At 34.0% G+C, this 13,283-nt stretch overlaps 2 protein-coding genes across 4 annotated transcripts; one reads left to right on the forward strand and one right to left on the reverse strand.

Annotated features, from left to right (window-relative positions):
- Window positions 1-818: 818 nt before the first annotated feature.
- Window positions 819-2,042, forward strand: LOC106293444. 3 transcript variants are annotated; one of them, XM_013729121.1, is made up of 3 exons: window positions 819-941; window positions 1,072-1,185; window positions 1,511-2,042. In XM_013729121.1, exons 1-3 carry the CDS (start codon window positions 920-922, stop codon window positions 1,798-1,800), a joined length of 426 nt encoding a protein of 141 aa, XP_013584575.1. In that variant the 5' UTR covers window positions 819-919; the 3' UTR covers window positions 1,801-2,042. The 3 variants fall into 3 exon arrangements, 2 of the variants coding, with proteins under 2 accessions (XP_013584575.1, XP_013584574.1); XM_013729120.1 differs by having other exon boundaries at window positions 820-941; window positions 1,063-1,185; window positions 1,511-2,034; XR_001260477.1 differs by having other exon boundaries at window positions 829-941; window positions 1,063-1,280; window positions 1,373-2,025.
- A 3,216-nt stretch (window positions 2,043-5,258) lies between these two features.
- LOC106344558 (paired amphipathic helix protein Sin3a) lies at window positions 5,259-6,597 on the reverse strand. Its single transcript, XM_013783917.1, has 3 exons — window positions 6,523-6,597; window positions 5,824-5,984; window positions 5,259-5,694 (listed from the first exon to the last, which is right to left on the reverse strand). The coding sequence occupies exons 2-3, from the start codon at window positions 5,967-5,969 to the stop codon at window positions 5,259-5,261; spliced, it is 582 nt and encodes a 193-aa protein (XP_013639371.1). The 5' UTR covers window positions 5,970-5,984; window positions 6,523-6,597.
- Window positions 6,598-13,283: the final 6,686 nt, after the last annotated feature.

Genomic DNA, 13,283 nt, shown 5'->3' on the forward strand with positions numbered 1-13,283 from the left:
ATTTCATCTAAAATAGGAGTCTAAAATCAATCCCCAAAATAGTTTCTATCATAACATATTCATAACATAAATCGCACAATTTCACCATGTCTCTCCCATTTCATACCACAAACTAGCACAATACTTTAGTTTCGTCTATTGATAATTTTTTCCCAATTTCCCCAATTTTTTTTAACCTAAAATACATATCACAGAGAATCAACCACAATAAATCACTTACAAATACGCATGAAGTCAATTCGGAGATGGGCGAACTCGATTATCACAGAGAAAGAAGAAGAAACGAAGAAAATGGAGGAGTCGGGGATTTTAGGGTTTGTCGCCGTTGAAGGCTCCTTTCTATCGCGAAAGAAATGGAGTAGTTTTCCAGAGTTGAAAAAAATAAGGAGAGTTGAAGATACACAAAACGATGACGTTTAGGTCTACCTGGGTCGGATCTGTCCGGTTTGCTTGGTCTGGGTCGGATCTTCGTGGTTGGATCCTGTAAATACCTCATATCTCTATTATAAAACCGTAATTAACCACTTTTTCTATTTAAAAATAAATGAAAAATATAATATATTATAATAAAAGGTCAAAGGGGAATTTTTGTGAGGGGTATGGGGTATATGGAGTTAAACTCTCTAAATATGAGATTTTGAATTGTGTAATTTTTTGTTAGTTGGCTTGTAATCCGAGCTTTTTTTCCGTTCTCGGGTTTATTAATAATATTTAATTTTTTTAAAAAAAAAAGAAGAAAAGAAAAAGCATTCCATGAAAAATATTTTCGAGTGAATCCGTAAAAGTAAACAGGCCCAGATTTCTAATGCCCCAACTATAACTAAAAACCCGCAGCTCTAAAAGTCAACCCTATTTATCTGTTGACCTCTCATAAGCCGAATTAACGTATCTAACTTCCATCAATCCTTGAAAACAAACCATGACTCCCTACAACTTCGTCGGTAAGATCCGCGGCTTCTTCCTTGTCAAAATAGTTATGCTTTGTCCGTTTTGCTTAATCGTTAGATATGGGATATAATCTTTAGATCTGATTGTGCTTTGTCCGTTTTTTTTAATGGTTAGATTTAGCAGATGCTCCGACAGCCGTGTTTTGGGACACTAATTGTTGCCCAGTCCCTGCTGACTTACATTTTATTCATGTACTGCGCAACATTAAACGATGCCTATATGAAAGTTCCTATAATGGTAAGGTTAAATTCATGGTTTATGATAGCACAAGTCCTTCCCTTATCGATGAAAATCCCCCGTAGAGAATCTGGTGATCACTCGCTTCCCGGAAGGTGTGTATCTTTTAGACCCTTTCTCTACTTCATTGTTCAGTTTTTCTGTAATTTATTGTTCATTTTCAAACCTTGTTATTTGATATATGTAGGAGGTGATCCATTTGAGAAGTTTAAAAAGATTTTTGTCGATATCATGGAATGGTCGATTGATAATCCTACTCCTGCCAATATTCTTTACATCTCAGGAGACATGAATACTTATATGACCCGTCTCATCAACCAATTAGGTGTGGTCTGCTACAACACGCTCTTATGCGTACGAGATAGCCTTACTGCCTTTCCTACTACCGGAGGACGTCCATTCATCACCAGAGATTTTTCATTCGTCAGCAGCGTGTGGTCCTGGTTTGAGTTATCTCATGGAAGACCGCCTTTCTTCAACCGGTTTTCTGATAAGCCGAGTGTTCCCTTGGCGTTCTTAAAGAAGAAGAAAAGGTCACCAAGGCAAAGGAAGGTGCTCGTGGATCCTGTTAAAAGTGAAGACCGCCTTTCTTCAACCTGTTTTCTAATAGGCTGAGAGTTTCCTTGGTCACCAACGCAAAGAATGGTACTCGTGGATCCTGTTAAAAGTGGCTAAAGGAAGATCTATAGAAGAAAAAGCAAATACTCTGGCTTGAGGGAGAAGATTACTAAATAAGTTGGTGTTGTAAAACGTTGTCTTTTACTTATCTGAACTTTATGCCTTGGTTTGTATTTAAAACCTATCCCTACATTGGATCAGGTATCAAAACAATGTTAATATCATTTGCTTAGCTATCCTTCTTATCTTTTCCAATCCTCTTCTCCAAGCTTACTTCATGTATGTCTATGTATTTTAAATGTTCTAATATGCCTACCGTGCGAGCATGTATTTTAATATTCTACTAGATGAGTTTGTAATTCCCAACTTTACAGTTTGCAATAATACAATGTTTATAAAGTCCAAACTCATCTACGAATGTGGACAATGAATATAAAGCTTGGTTTCATAAATGGTTTCCAAGAGTTTGGAATAATACAATGTTTATAATATTCTACTAGATGATTACCTGCGCGGGATGAGTTTGCAATTCCCAACTTTACAGTTTGCAATAATACAATGTTTATAAAGTCCAAACTCATCTACGAATGTTGAACAAAACTCAAGACCAATTATTACAGTTTGCAATAATACAATGTTTATAAAGAAGTCCAAACCGTAAAGTTGGGAATTACAAACTCATCTAGTAGAATATTAAAATACATGCTCGCACGGTAGGCAGATTAGAACATTTAAAATACATAGACATACATGAAGTAAGAAGAGAGTAAAATATTAGAATTTGCAAGATACGCAAGGAGCAAGGTTGTCATGTCCCCGATCCTAGATAGGATCGTCCGGACGGACCCTGGCGCGAGGCAATGCACTGATCAGGTCATCTGGCCTTGAGACAAGTGTGCCATGGTCCAAATTGATGGTTAAGGACGTCAGACAACTGAGACTTAACCTGGATACGATGGAGACAAGTTATTTAGAGCTGGACGAGTGATCCGGTAGCTGGACGAGGCCTCGGTCAAGCTCAATCAGCTCAATAGAGTGTGGTACCAGCTCAAGAGAGTGTGGTGTCAGCTCACTCAGTGTTGTTCAGCTCATGGGAGCTGATGGACTAGCTCACTCAGCTGGGGACAGTTGGCAATCAGCTCACCTCAGCTTGGCGGAGTGTTCCGGTCCGGACCAGTGTGGCCGGGTCCGAGCGGTTACCGAGCCGTTGCTTAGATCATTTCAACTTATGCACAACGGAATAATATCTACTTAACCATTGGTCTAAAACCAATATAATACTTGTCTGGTCGAATCACTTCAGCTAATGGTTAGTATACTCAACTACCAGCTAGCTCCAAGTTTGATCCTGAACCCAAATCAAGTCATGCAAATCTGAGGTTCCATTCCCCTAACCATTCTATCTAGATCTATGCAACATTGCTAGATCAGACCTTTGCCACATCCACGGAGCTTGTTAGCTCATTGTCCCAGCTGATTTAGCTGTTTAGCTAGCTCATCCAGCTCAGGGAGCTGACACACTTTACTTGAGCTCCAACCGAGCTTCTTTCTTGCATCGCGTAGCTGCTAGACACTTTGTCCAGCTTGCTCTCTTCATCTTATTCAATCCTTCTAAGTCCCTTGGTCTATTTCCAGACCTAGACTAAGTTCTCCCATGATTCATTCTGACCTACACTTGGTGAGCTACCTCCAAGCTTCCATGAGCTGATTGAGCCTCACCATTGCATCGTCCAGCTACCATAACACTCGACCAGCTCCTTTGAGCTTGTCTCTGCCTTGTCTTGGCTAAGTTTCAGCTATATGTTGCCTTTAACCATGCTAATGGACCATGCTACGCTTGTCTTTAGGTTATGTGACCTGACTGGTGCGTCTCCTCGCACTAAGGTCTGTCCGGACGAGCCTATCCAGGATCGGGGATGCTACAGGTTCAGACCTGCTACATATAATTCTGTCTTGGTTTTGTTCATAGTGAGTCCTGACCACCTAGAGAATGCTTCAAATGTCTGAGCAATATGATCCAGAGACTGTTTCTCTCCATCGAAGAAGACCATAATATCATCCGCAAAAGCGAGAGAGTGATATTGGGATCAGTGGCGTGGATCTGGTAAGAGGTCGAAACCAGATTCTCCTTCGTAGTAGATTGTGTAAAGGCCGAGCACGGTTGCAACGAGTTGGCGAGGGATCAAACGACGAAGCTCTTGACGTTCTTCCATTGGTATCGAATCTTGCAGAGAGAAAACAAGAAAAAAGATGATAGTCAACAGAACGTTATATAAAGTCAGTGTGTGTGGGTTCCTTTCTTTTTAACTTCTTGTGACCGTGGCTGCTTGGGTTTATCTAACCAAACCATGGTTAAATTTGACAGTGATCCATGGTTTATAATGACCTTAAAGATGATGACGAACGCAGGACAAACAGTCTGGTTTATGAAATACCGGTTCACTGCTGAACCGGAAAAACACTTGTTAGCCTCATTCATATCTGTTTTAATTTGTAAAAAATATCCTAATGAATCTTTTGTCTTGCCAATTGAACTCTTCGTTTGCATATATAAATTATTTCACAAAATATGTTAACATAGAAGTTTGAAAATCAACATTTTCTTAAAGAGGCAACAAATAGATATGTTTGATAAGACATAAATATTCAATATATGAGCAGACATGCATGCAGAAAATAATGAAATTGTTATCTTCATTTATACTGACCATACTGGTCAAAAACCGGCATTCCATTCATAGAAGACGAAGATCCACCACCACCACCGAATCCATCTTGACCCGATCCGTTTTGGTAGCACCGACCCGGCGACCCCCACCCATAACCATAGACTGATCCAACATAATGACCAGGGTGTTGGTGGGCCTTGAGGTGGGCCGTGAAAACCAAAACCATTTCCTCCAAAGGCCGGTTTAAACGACGATGACTCACCTCTAAGTGAACACCCACGATCAGTCTCGAACTCACCGTACCGGTTAATGAACAAGTTGAGTGGTCCAACGTAGTCATCGAATCCAAGCTTGCTCATAGCCCAAGTTGAGTGGTCCAAACGTAGTCATCAAAATTTTGAAAAAAATAAAAAAAAAAATTCGAAAAAAGTTCTAAAAAAGAAAAATTTATAAAAAGTTAGAATTTGAAAAAATATAATTCGAAAACATTTTTTTTAATTAATTTATTTAAATAATAATTTATTATATATATATAGATAACAAGGGTATACAATATTTTTGAAAATGACTCTTTGGTGGTGGTAAAGATGAAAAGTATACCACGAAAGTTGTATACATAAAACAGTGGTTCTAAAAGAGCAGCAATCTCATATTTGGATTTTCAAAAATTTACTAAGACTGCGGCAAGAGGTTGTTCAGTGGATCAGAGTAATCTACTTTCTGCATCATTCTAGAAGCAACGGTATATGTCATGTTGTTTAGTATCTTTACGAGTTGTTGATGATGCTATTCCAACTGATATTTTTGTCGTTTGAAGTATCTGGTAAAGTCCTCGGTCAAGTCTTCATGATAGTAGAGAAGATTCAGGACCTGCATGATATTCAGGACCTGCATGGTTCTCTCAGCTTCGGGAGTGATGGTTTTTTCAGCTTCGGGAATGATGGTTTCTTCAGCCTCGGGAGTGATGGTTTCTTCAGCTTTGGGAGGGATGGTTCTCTCAGCCTCGGGACGGGTGATGATGCTCTCAGCCGTGGGAGGGATGATGCTCTTAGCTTCGGGAGTGATGGCTCTCTCAGCCGTGGGCGGGATAATGCTCTTAGCCTCGGGAGGGATGATGATGCTCTCAGCCTCGGGAGAAAGGAAGTTATTAAAATCAAGACGCAGATTAGGGTGATCTTTTAAGAGTTCATCCACAGTTGCTAAGATAGTAGCTTCATCATACCTACAAATTAAAGAGAATAAGGTAACATGATCAGAGAACAATTCATGTTGTGAGTTTCTTGTGTAGATTGAGACTAGAAACAAAAGAGCAAGCCGAATATATTAAGGAGAAAAATTAATAGATACATACCTCCGATGATTTGTGAAATACTTCAACATATCGACAAACACTTGATATTTTTCAGGTTCATCTTTTAATGCTTCCTTCACATTATCAATGTATTGTTTCGCATAACTGAACATTTGATTCTTCGGTTGCACTCTTCCTCCGCCCATGATGTGAATTTTGACCTAATCCAATCATCCAAATAAATCAAGAGAATGTTGTTCATCAAAACAGATTCGATAACACATTGGATCTCTCTAATATCTAGAAACTATTAGCACCTTCTCGTTTAAAAGATTACTCTTAAACATGAGAATCCTTCAAAGAAACATAAACTAATGCGTAAACCTAATCAAAATACTCTTAGTTAGAATCCTGACATGATCTCTTAATCGATAATTGCTGTTCTTTTTCGTAAAACTAATCAAAACCCTAATCAAACGGTGTTGGTGTTATTTACTCTCAACGATAAAGAACTTAGTTCGTCAGACTCAAAGTTAAGCGAACCTATATTGTCAATTTGGAAGAACCATGAAAATTTAATCTCTATACGGGAATTTCACCTAATTTTCAGAGATTTTTCATCCTTAGAAAGATGGACATCAATCGAGAAACGATTTGAAAAAGAAACGAACCAGAAAAATACTCGATCATCTCTCGTGGCCTAATTTAACCTAATCCAGCGAAACACGACAAAACCGAAGAGGAAGAAGGTATGCTTACGGGAATTCGAAGACTACAGCGTCGATGAGCAAGAAGACTTGTCTTTGTTGATTATCGTATGTGACTTGAGCGATTCTCGGAAAGCAATCTGTAATGAGTTTCTTTCTATCCGCTATCGTATTTATACTTTGGGCCTCATCTTATTTTTTTTTTTTTGACGTAAATTGTATTTGATTAGATTATATAAACTTAAGCAAAATAATAAGAGGAAAATACCTGAAGCGAAAGGTGCAGAAAAATATTTTATTAGATTGATTAAATATTTTCCTTTAAGCCATACCTTTTTAAAAAAAGGTTTTCATATTACAATATTTTGATATTTTTTTTACAAAAATTAACAGTTGGAAAACATTTTCTTAAAAATGAAAAAACAAACTAAAACTACAGTCCAGTTCACCCAAACCGGGATAGTCTTAATCCTAATTTGATAAACAAAGGGACAAAATGAATAAACCGCCACTGACAAGCCAACCGGAGCCAACACCGAAGTCCGAAGAGGAGATAGGCCAGCTAATAACATCACTAACTGGAAAACCAAAAAAAAAAAAAAAAACTATTTCCACCAGAAAGTAGAAAAATGAAGAAGAAAATATGAAACGAAAAACCACTACGGAAAGACAACTGAATCCATGAAAACAAGAGAAAAAAAGGTCGTGTAAAAATGGGAGGAGTTAACAGATTGGACCAGCTTTGCTGGTTCATAGCCGATGAGTATATAAGCCGACACCACACCCCATAACCAACTCACCTCCAGCACCACCGATGAACCTTAACCCGAGCTCCACTCCACAGCAGTCCTCAAAGCAAGCTGCAAGCTGAAAAGAGAAATCCGCAAACTCGATCCCAACGTCGCGCCTTATCAAAGAGAGATCTCCATCGCCACACTGTTAGACTTGAAACGCTCGATCTGCAGAAGAAGAAAAAACGACGAAGATTTAGGGTAACACAACTCGAATCTGTCCCCTTAATTCTAAGTCGTGAAGCCTGAACAATCGTACCTTCAGGACCACCGTATATTACCAACCAACGCTTCAGATCTTAAAAGACCATCTTTTGAAGCTCAAGATTGACTAAAAACAACACATGGAAGCAAGAAAAAAGAGAAGAAAACTTATCTTCTCACAACCACGGGTAAGACCCAGTGCCAAAGAGGCAAAAGATATCATAAGAGATATTTGTTTTGCAGAAGAGATATTTCCGCAATTCTCTCATTCTCTTCTCTCTTTTAATTAGGCCATTCCAATTGTGAAATTAGTGGAAATATTTTTATAAATTTAAGAAAATAATTCAACTATACTTTACTGAATTTTTATCAGAAAATGTTATTCTATGCACTGATTTAGCATAAATATTAAATTATAATTTTAAAATAATTATGATTTGATTAGTATTTAGATTGGACTATAATGAAAACTAATACTATTAGAGGAGTTTCGTGTTTTTGACATAATTCAAGAGATTTTTGTAAATTTTCAAACATTTTTTTAAGGAATGCCAATAAATCTAAAGGTCTCTATATCTAATTACTAACAAATACTCCCTCCGTTTCTGAATAAATGTCACTATGACATTTTTCACACAGATTAAGAAAGTTGATGAAATATATATAAGTTGTTATTAATTACACCTCTCTGACCAGTAGTATTTGAGATAAATAAAATTATTTTAGCCGAAAGTGAATATAATTTTCATTGGAATTGTAAATTAATTTTTTCCGTGTAACAAGAAAAAAAAGTTAGAATGACAAATAGAGGGAGTATAAAACAAAAGATATCCATAACTAATCAAAACTCAAGTGACTCTCTTCGGATTGACCTCAGTTTTTAAAAGCTCTATAAAAATGACATAAACCAGAAGAACGAGTCAAATCATCTTGTTTGTACACATGACATTTAATATAGACACATCTGCAGCATACACTATATTAGAAAAGTTCCAATTAAGAGATTCCTCTTCTTCCTCTCCAAATCCAGCCACTATCGTTTTCATGAGGTTTTGATCTTTATACCGAAGTAAGATTTAATCGGAAAATATGAAGCAAAGGGACCCAACGAGGAAAGCATAATCCGAAAAAGGGGAAGAAAAATAAGCCGACTTAAAACCAAAAACCTAGCCGTGCATTGAAAATTATGAAAGTTATAGTAAAATGGAAAAACTAAAAAAGGTGTGCGTGAATCCTGGTTCTTTTGCATTTTACATCTCTGCTAGCATACTAAATTGTCGCAATGTCAGCAATACGTGCGTTGTGACGCATAAATTAAGTCATTGCAACACCATTCTCAAATGTTTAGGTAGACAGTGTCTAGTTCATGAGGAGAAGAGGGTGTGTAACTTTTGCTGGAGAAGTTTGTGTTCAGTTTTATTATTATGACATATAATGTACATTTGCTTCTTTTCTAACAAACGATTTGATCGCCTGATCACCACTAATTATTTTCTAGTCTGGATGCGTTGAAACCACTATAAAGTCGTTGATTTCTAATACAATATTTGAATAGCATTTTCAATGTTTGTTGGGTTAAAGATTAAAGAGTTGAGAGGAGGTTGATATATAAAAAAATGGGAACTACAAAGAGCTTAGAACCATTATTTATAAGGCCGAATGGCTAATGGAGTAAATATAACAAATCATAAACAGATTCGCCTTAGAATACGAATCTAACCCGAATTCGGTTTAGATCCTAAAAAAGATTAGACGGACGTTATACATCAGCGACCCTCTAAGTTGTACCAATCAGCGATCTCTAAGGACCCTGGTAAAAACACATTGAAACCCGAAATCAAGTCTCGGTGTCCTTTAAATAGTTCCTTCACCTCTTCTATGCAACCATTCCTATCAATTCTACAATCACATTACGTTTAAAGTTAATTAGTATTAAGAGAAAACAAAACATATTCCCAAATGGTATAAATACTACACAGATACATACCTTCCAGCATTAAAATTATTCATAATCGCAAGAAAATCGTTATATTTTTCACGATCGTTCTGAAATTTATTCTTCACAGTCCTAAGATATGCATAGGCATCATCTCTAGTTGCGTTTTGTTTACTTCCTTCTCCAGCCATGGTTTGAACTTTGAAGTTGGTCGAAGGCTTGAAGCTTCATTTTCCAAACAAAGAGAGTTAACTTTTGTTTCTTTCTTTTGCATTAAAGCAAATTAATTATTACTTTTAAAAAAACTCTAATGTATTATACTCCCTATGTTTCAGTGTCATTTTGACTTTGTGCACACAGATTAAGAAAACAATTAATTTTGTAAATTTTCTATATAAAAACACAATTACCTGTACACCTAACCATATTTCAACCAATAGAAAAACAAACTACTGCATAAAATTAATAAATTTTGCATTGAAAATCGAAACGACACTTATTTTGTAACGAAAAAATATTTCTACAACGACATTTAATATGAAACGGAGGGATTACTGTCTTTAAAAAAAAATTAGTATCAAGAATCTTAATTCAACATTACTAGAATCAGAGACATCGAAGAAACATCCATATGGCGAACGAGACATGACCATAATCAACTTCTTGCTGATAAATTTATTTTAAAAAAATCTAACTATGTACGAGGCCATATTATCATTTTTAACAATTAATAACGCAAGAATAAACAACATTGTCAAATTTGAGAGATCATGTAACTTCATCGATCTGTACAAGAAATTTAATGTAGATTTCTTAGTACACTAGAAACTAACCAATTACGCATTTTTAACAATGACTAACACATTTTGTCAGTTTATGGCTTGTCTATAAGAAACAATACTTTCAAGTTTGAGAGATCATGTAATTTCATCGATCTCTACAAGAAAATTTCATGCAAAAATTTCCTAGTACTCTGTAAACTATTCCTGGTAAAAATAGAGCTAACGAAATAGAATTGTGAAAAATCAACATGAGTACAAGCTTCACCTTTGTAGAACTAGCACATGAATGGTTTTTGAGTTGTACGGACCACTTTATATATAGAGAGATTATTGATTGCTTTTGTTACATTATGGGGCAAGTATTTTGTAATCTATAAAACGTATAAAATGTAGTTGATATCAATTAAAAGTAGACAAAATGTGAAAACGTTTGATGTCATAAAATCTCAAAAATATGATTAACTTAGATATTCAGTATCTATAAGATTTCAGCATGATCCATATATATAAATATTTAGTAAATTTACTAAATTGTCTAAACTTAACCAATATTTTTTTAAGAAATGTATAGAGAAGAATTTTTTTTGTTAGATATTGTAAATCGAATATGTTAAATGTAATACATAATAAATTAGAGACAAAGTTTTAGTTTTAATTTTATATATAGAATAATTGATTTCTTAAAAATTGTTGGAGTTTCCAGATTCCTTCGAAACCTAAAATCAATATATGAAAATTCTGATTTCAATAATAATACACTATATTGAAAGACAATAAAATAAGGGCAAATCTTTTAAATAGTTTTTTTTTTTAGTTTTATTTCATAAATAGTTTCCACGTGACAGTTAAATTTCATTAAAAAGAAATAATAATTATATCTTCAATTATAATTTTATTTAGTCTATATAATATTAAAACATAATTTTTTTTTGAGATCTCACTGATATGCTTTAATATTTACAGGATTTGGTAACTTGTGGTTTCATTAAATTTGTTAGCCTAATATGTGGACTATCTGATTTCATTAAATACATTTCCTCATTTAGTTTAGACTAAATGTGTGGGACATAAAATTTTACAAATTCAAATTTTAATAATATCAAATATGCCACATATTACACTACTGTCGTAAACAATAACTACTGGATGATAATCCGCGATGCGTGCGGAGTGAGTTCTTATAATAATGTTTGTTTATGAAATGATTTTAACATTTTGCAACACTACGATCTTTATCGATTATAAAATGATGAATACAAATGTTGGTCTCTTAAATATATCATCGTTGTTGAAGAGTTAACGTATTACATCTCATTTTAATTATTTTTAAGATTCATATGCACAAAATAAAATTAAGTTTTGCGGCTGACACAAATCACCAAAACCAAATAGGCAACATCGATTGTATAATGACGAAAGGGGATTAAGTTTTCTGCTCTCGATTTGTTTACAATTGACTCTCCATAAGTGATTTCATTTTCTACCTCTATAAAATTGTGCTTTCGTACTCGTCTTTGTTTCATTGATATGAGTTAAGTTTCTTTTTTTTTTAACTTTTTTTATGAATTCGGTGAATTACATAAGTGTCAATTAAAAAAATAGACATCTGTAAAAATTAGTTTCACTCCATATACATATCTAAGAATCAAAATTTTGAAAAAATTACCGGCAAACTATATTAACAGCTTAGTGTTCAAATCTAATATATCAAGCTGTTATAGAATATAATTGCAGACCCAAAAGATAAATGTTTGTTTAGTATATATTCACCAACTCGGTCTAAAAAATCATCTAATTAGAACAATAAAACAAATTACTTATTTCACCAGTTCGGATAATATCTGAATCCGAACGGGTAATATCCGAACCCGAATAGATATTCGAAGATAACCAAATATAAGTATATTTAACTCTATATTTCTAGTTTATTTCTCTCATTTTATTCAAAATATTTATATTAATGATTCTTATTGTTCAAAATTAGATAATATACATGTAATTATGGACAAAATCATTTGCTACTCACTTAAAGTACATATCAAGTTCTTGTTTCTCGCATTAACAAAAGTTGTATCTAAAATTTCAAAACAACAACTAAATTAGTGTCTTTCTATTTTTAAAGTTTTATCTTCAAACCTATTAATAGTTTAATCTTTTAAAAATTAAAAAAAAACAGTTAAGTTAAAATATATTTTAAATTCCAAAAACTTAAATAATGAATAATTTATTTTTTCTTCAAAATTTAAATATCCGAACCCGACCCAAAATATCTGAACCCGAACATAAAATACCCGAACCCGACTCGAAGTGTAGAAATACCCGAAAGGGTTCTATACCTTTATACTGAAATATCCAATACAAACCCGAACGTGTATCCGAACGTCCACCCCTATGATATATGATCATTTGTATCTTGTTTGAACAAAAAAAAGTTAAACCATTGATCAAAAAAAATTCAATGTGGGACTTTTACCATTTTAAGTAATTTATAGTCGTTTTTAAAAATTCAAAATATAACGTATAAGAAAAAAATCTAATTGTTTTTATTATATGCTTAATGTAATTGTTTAATTTCTTTTAATAGCATAAAATCAAACAAAAAAGAGAGAGGTTAGATTTTTTTTATCAAATATATATTATTCATAATCATTAATTGTCATATATATATTAACCATATTAGGTAAGTCCGTAACTTTTATTTAAGGAAAAAAAAAATATTCTTTTGTACACTATTAATTAATTCGATAGTTATTTTAATAAAAAACATAGTATATGTTTATATGGACCAACTTATTTTTTTAACAACACGTGGCCCCGAAAATATGTTATAATGCTCCAGGATTAATATATATATATGCCACATATTACACTACTGTCGTAAACAATAACTATTAAACCAAATATTGATTTACATCATTATGTACCATATCATGTAAGAAATTGTACATATATATTAACATATAATTCACATGGTAGTGAAATAAAGTTTTCCTGCAATCTCAATTATGAGCATTGATCTTAATTTGAAACTTGTGTATTTAATGTTTTTTAACACGTCAATATTTTATTATGAATATGCTTAAACCAAATTATTAGTATG

Source organism: Brassica oleracea, chromosome C5, assembly GCF_000695525.1.
Source record: "Brassica oleracea var. oleracea cultivar TO1000 chromosome C5, BOL, whole genome shotgun sequence".
Taxonomy (NCBI): Eukaryota; Viridiplantae; Streptophyta; class Magnoliopsida; order Brassicales; family Brassicaceae; genus Brassica; species Brassica oleracea.

What these genes read in the sequence shown, in the direction of transcription:
- LOC106293444 (XM_013729120.1), top strand. Translation starts at nt 920, where the DNA reads ATGACTCCCTACAACTTCGTCG. An exon ending in GACTCCCTACAACTTCGTCG is followed by an intron (nt 942 to 1,062) that starts GTAAGATCCGCG and finishes TTTAATGGTTAG; the next exon opens with ATTTAGCAGATGCTCCGACA. An exon ending in ATATGAAAGTTCCTATAATG is followed by an intron (nt 1,186 to 1,510) that starts GTAAGGTTAAAT and finishes TCAACCAATTAG; the next exon opens with GTGTGGTCTGCTACAACACG.
- LOC106344558 (XM_013783917.1), bottom strand. Translation starts at nt 5,969, where the DNA reads ATGGGCGGAGGAAGAGTGCAACCGAAGAATCAAATGTTCAGTTATGCG. An exon ending in TATTTCACAAATCATCGGAG is followed by an intron (nt 5,695 to 5,823) that starts GTATGTATCTAT and finishes TTTAATTTGTAG; the next exon opens with GTATGATGAAGCTACTATCT.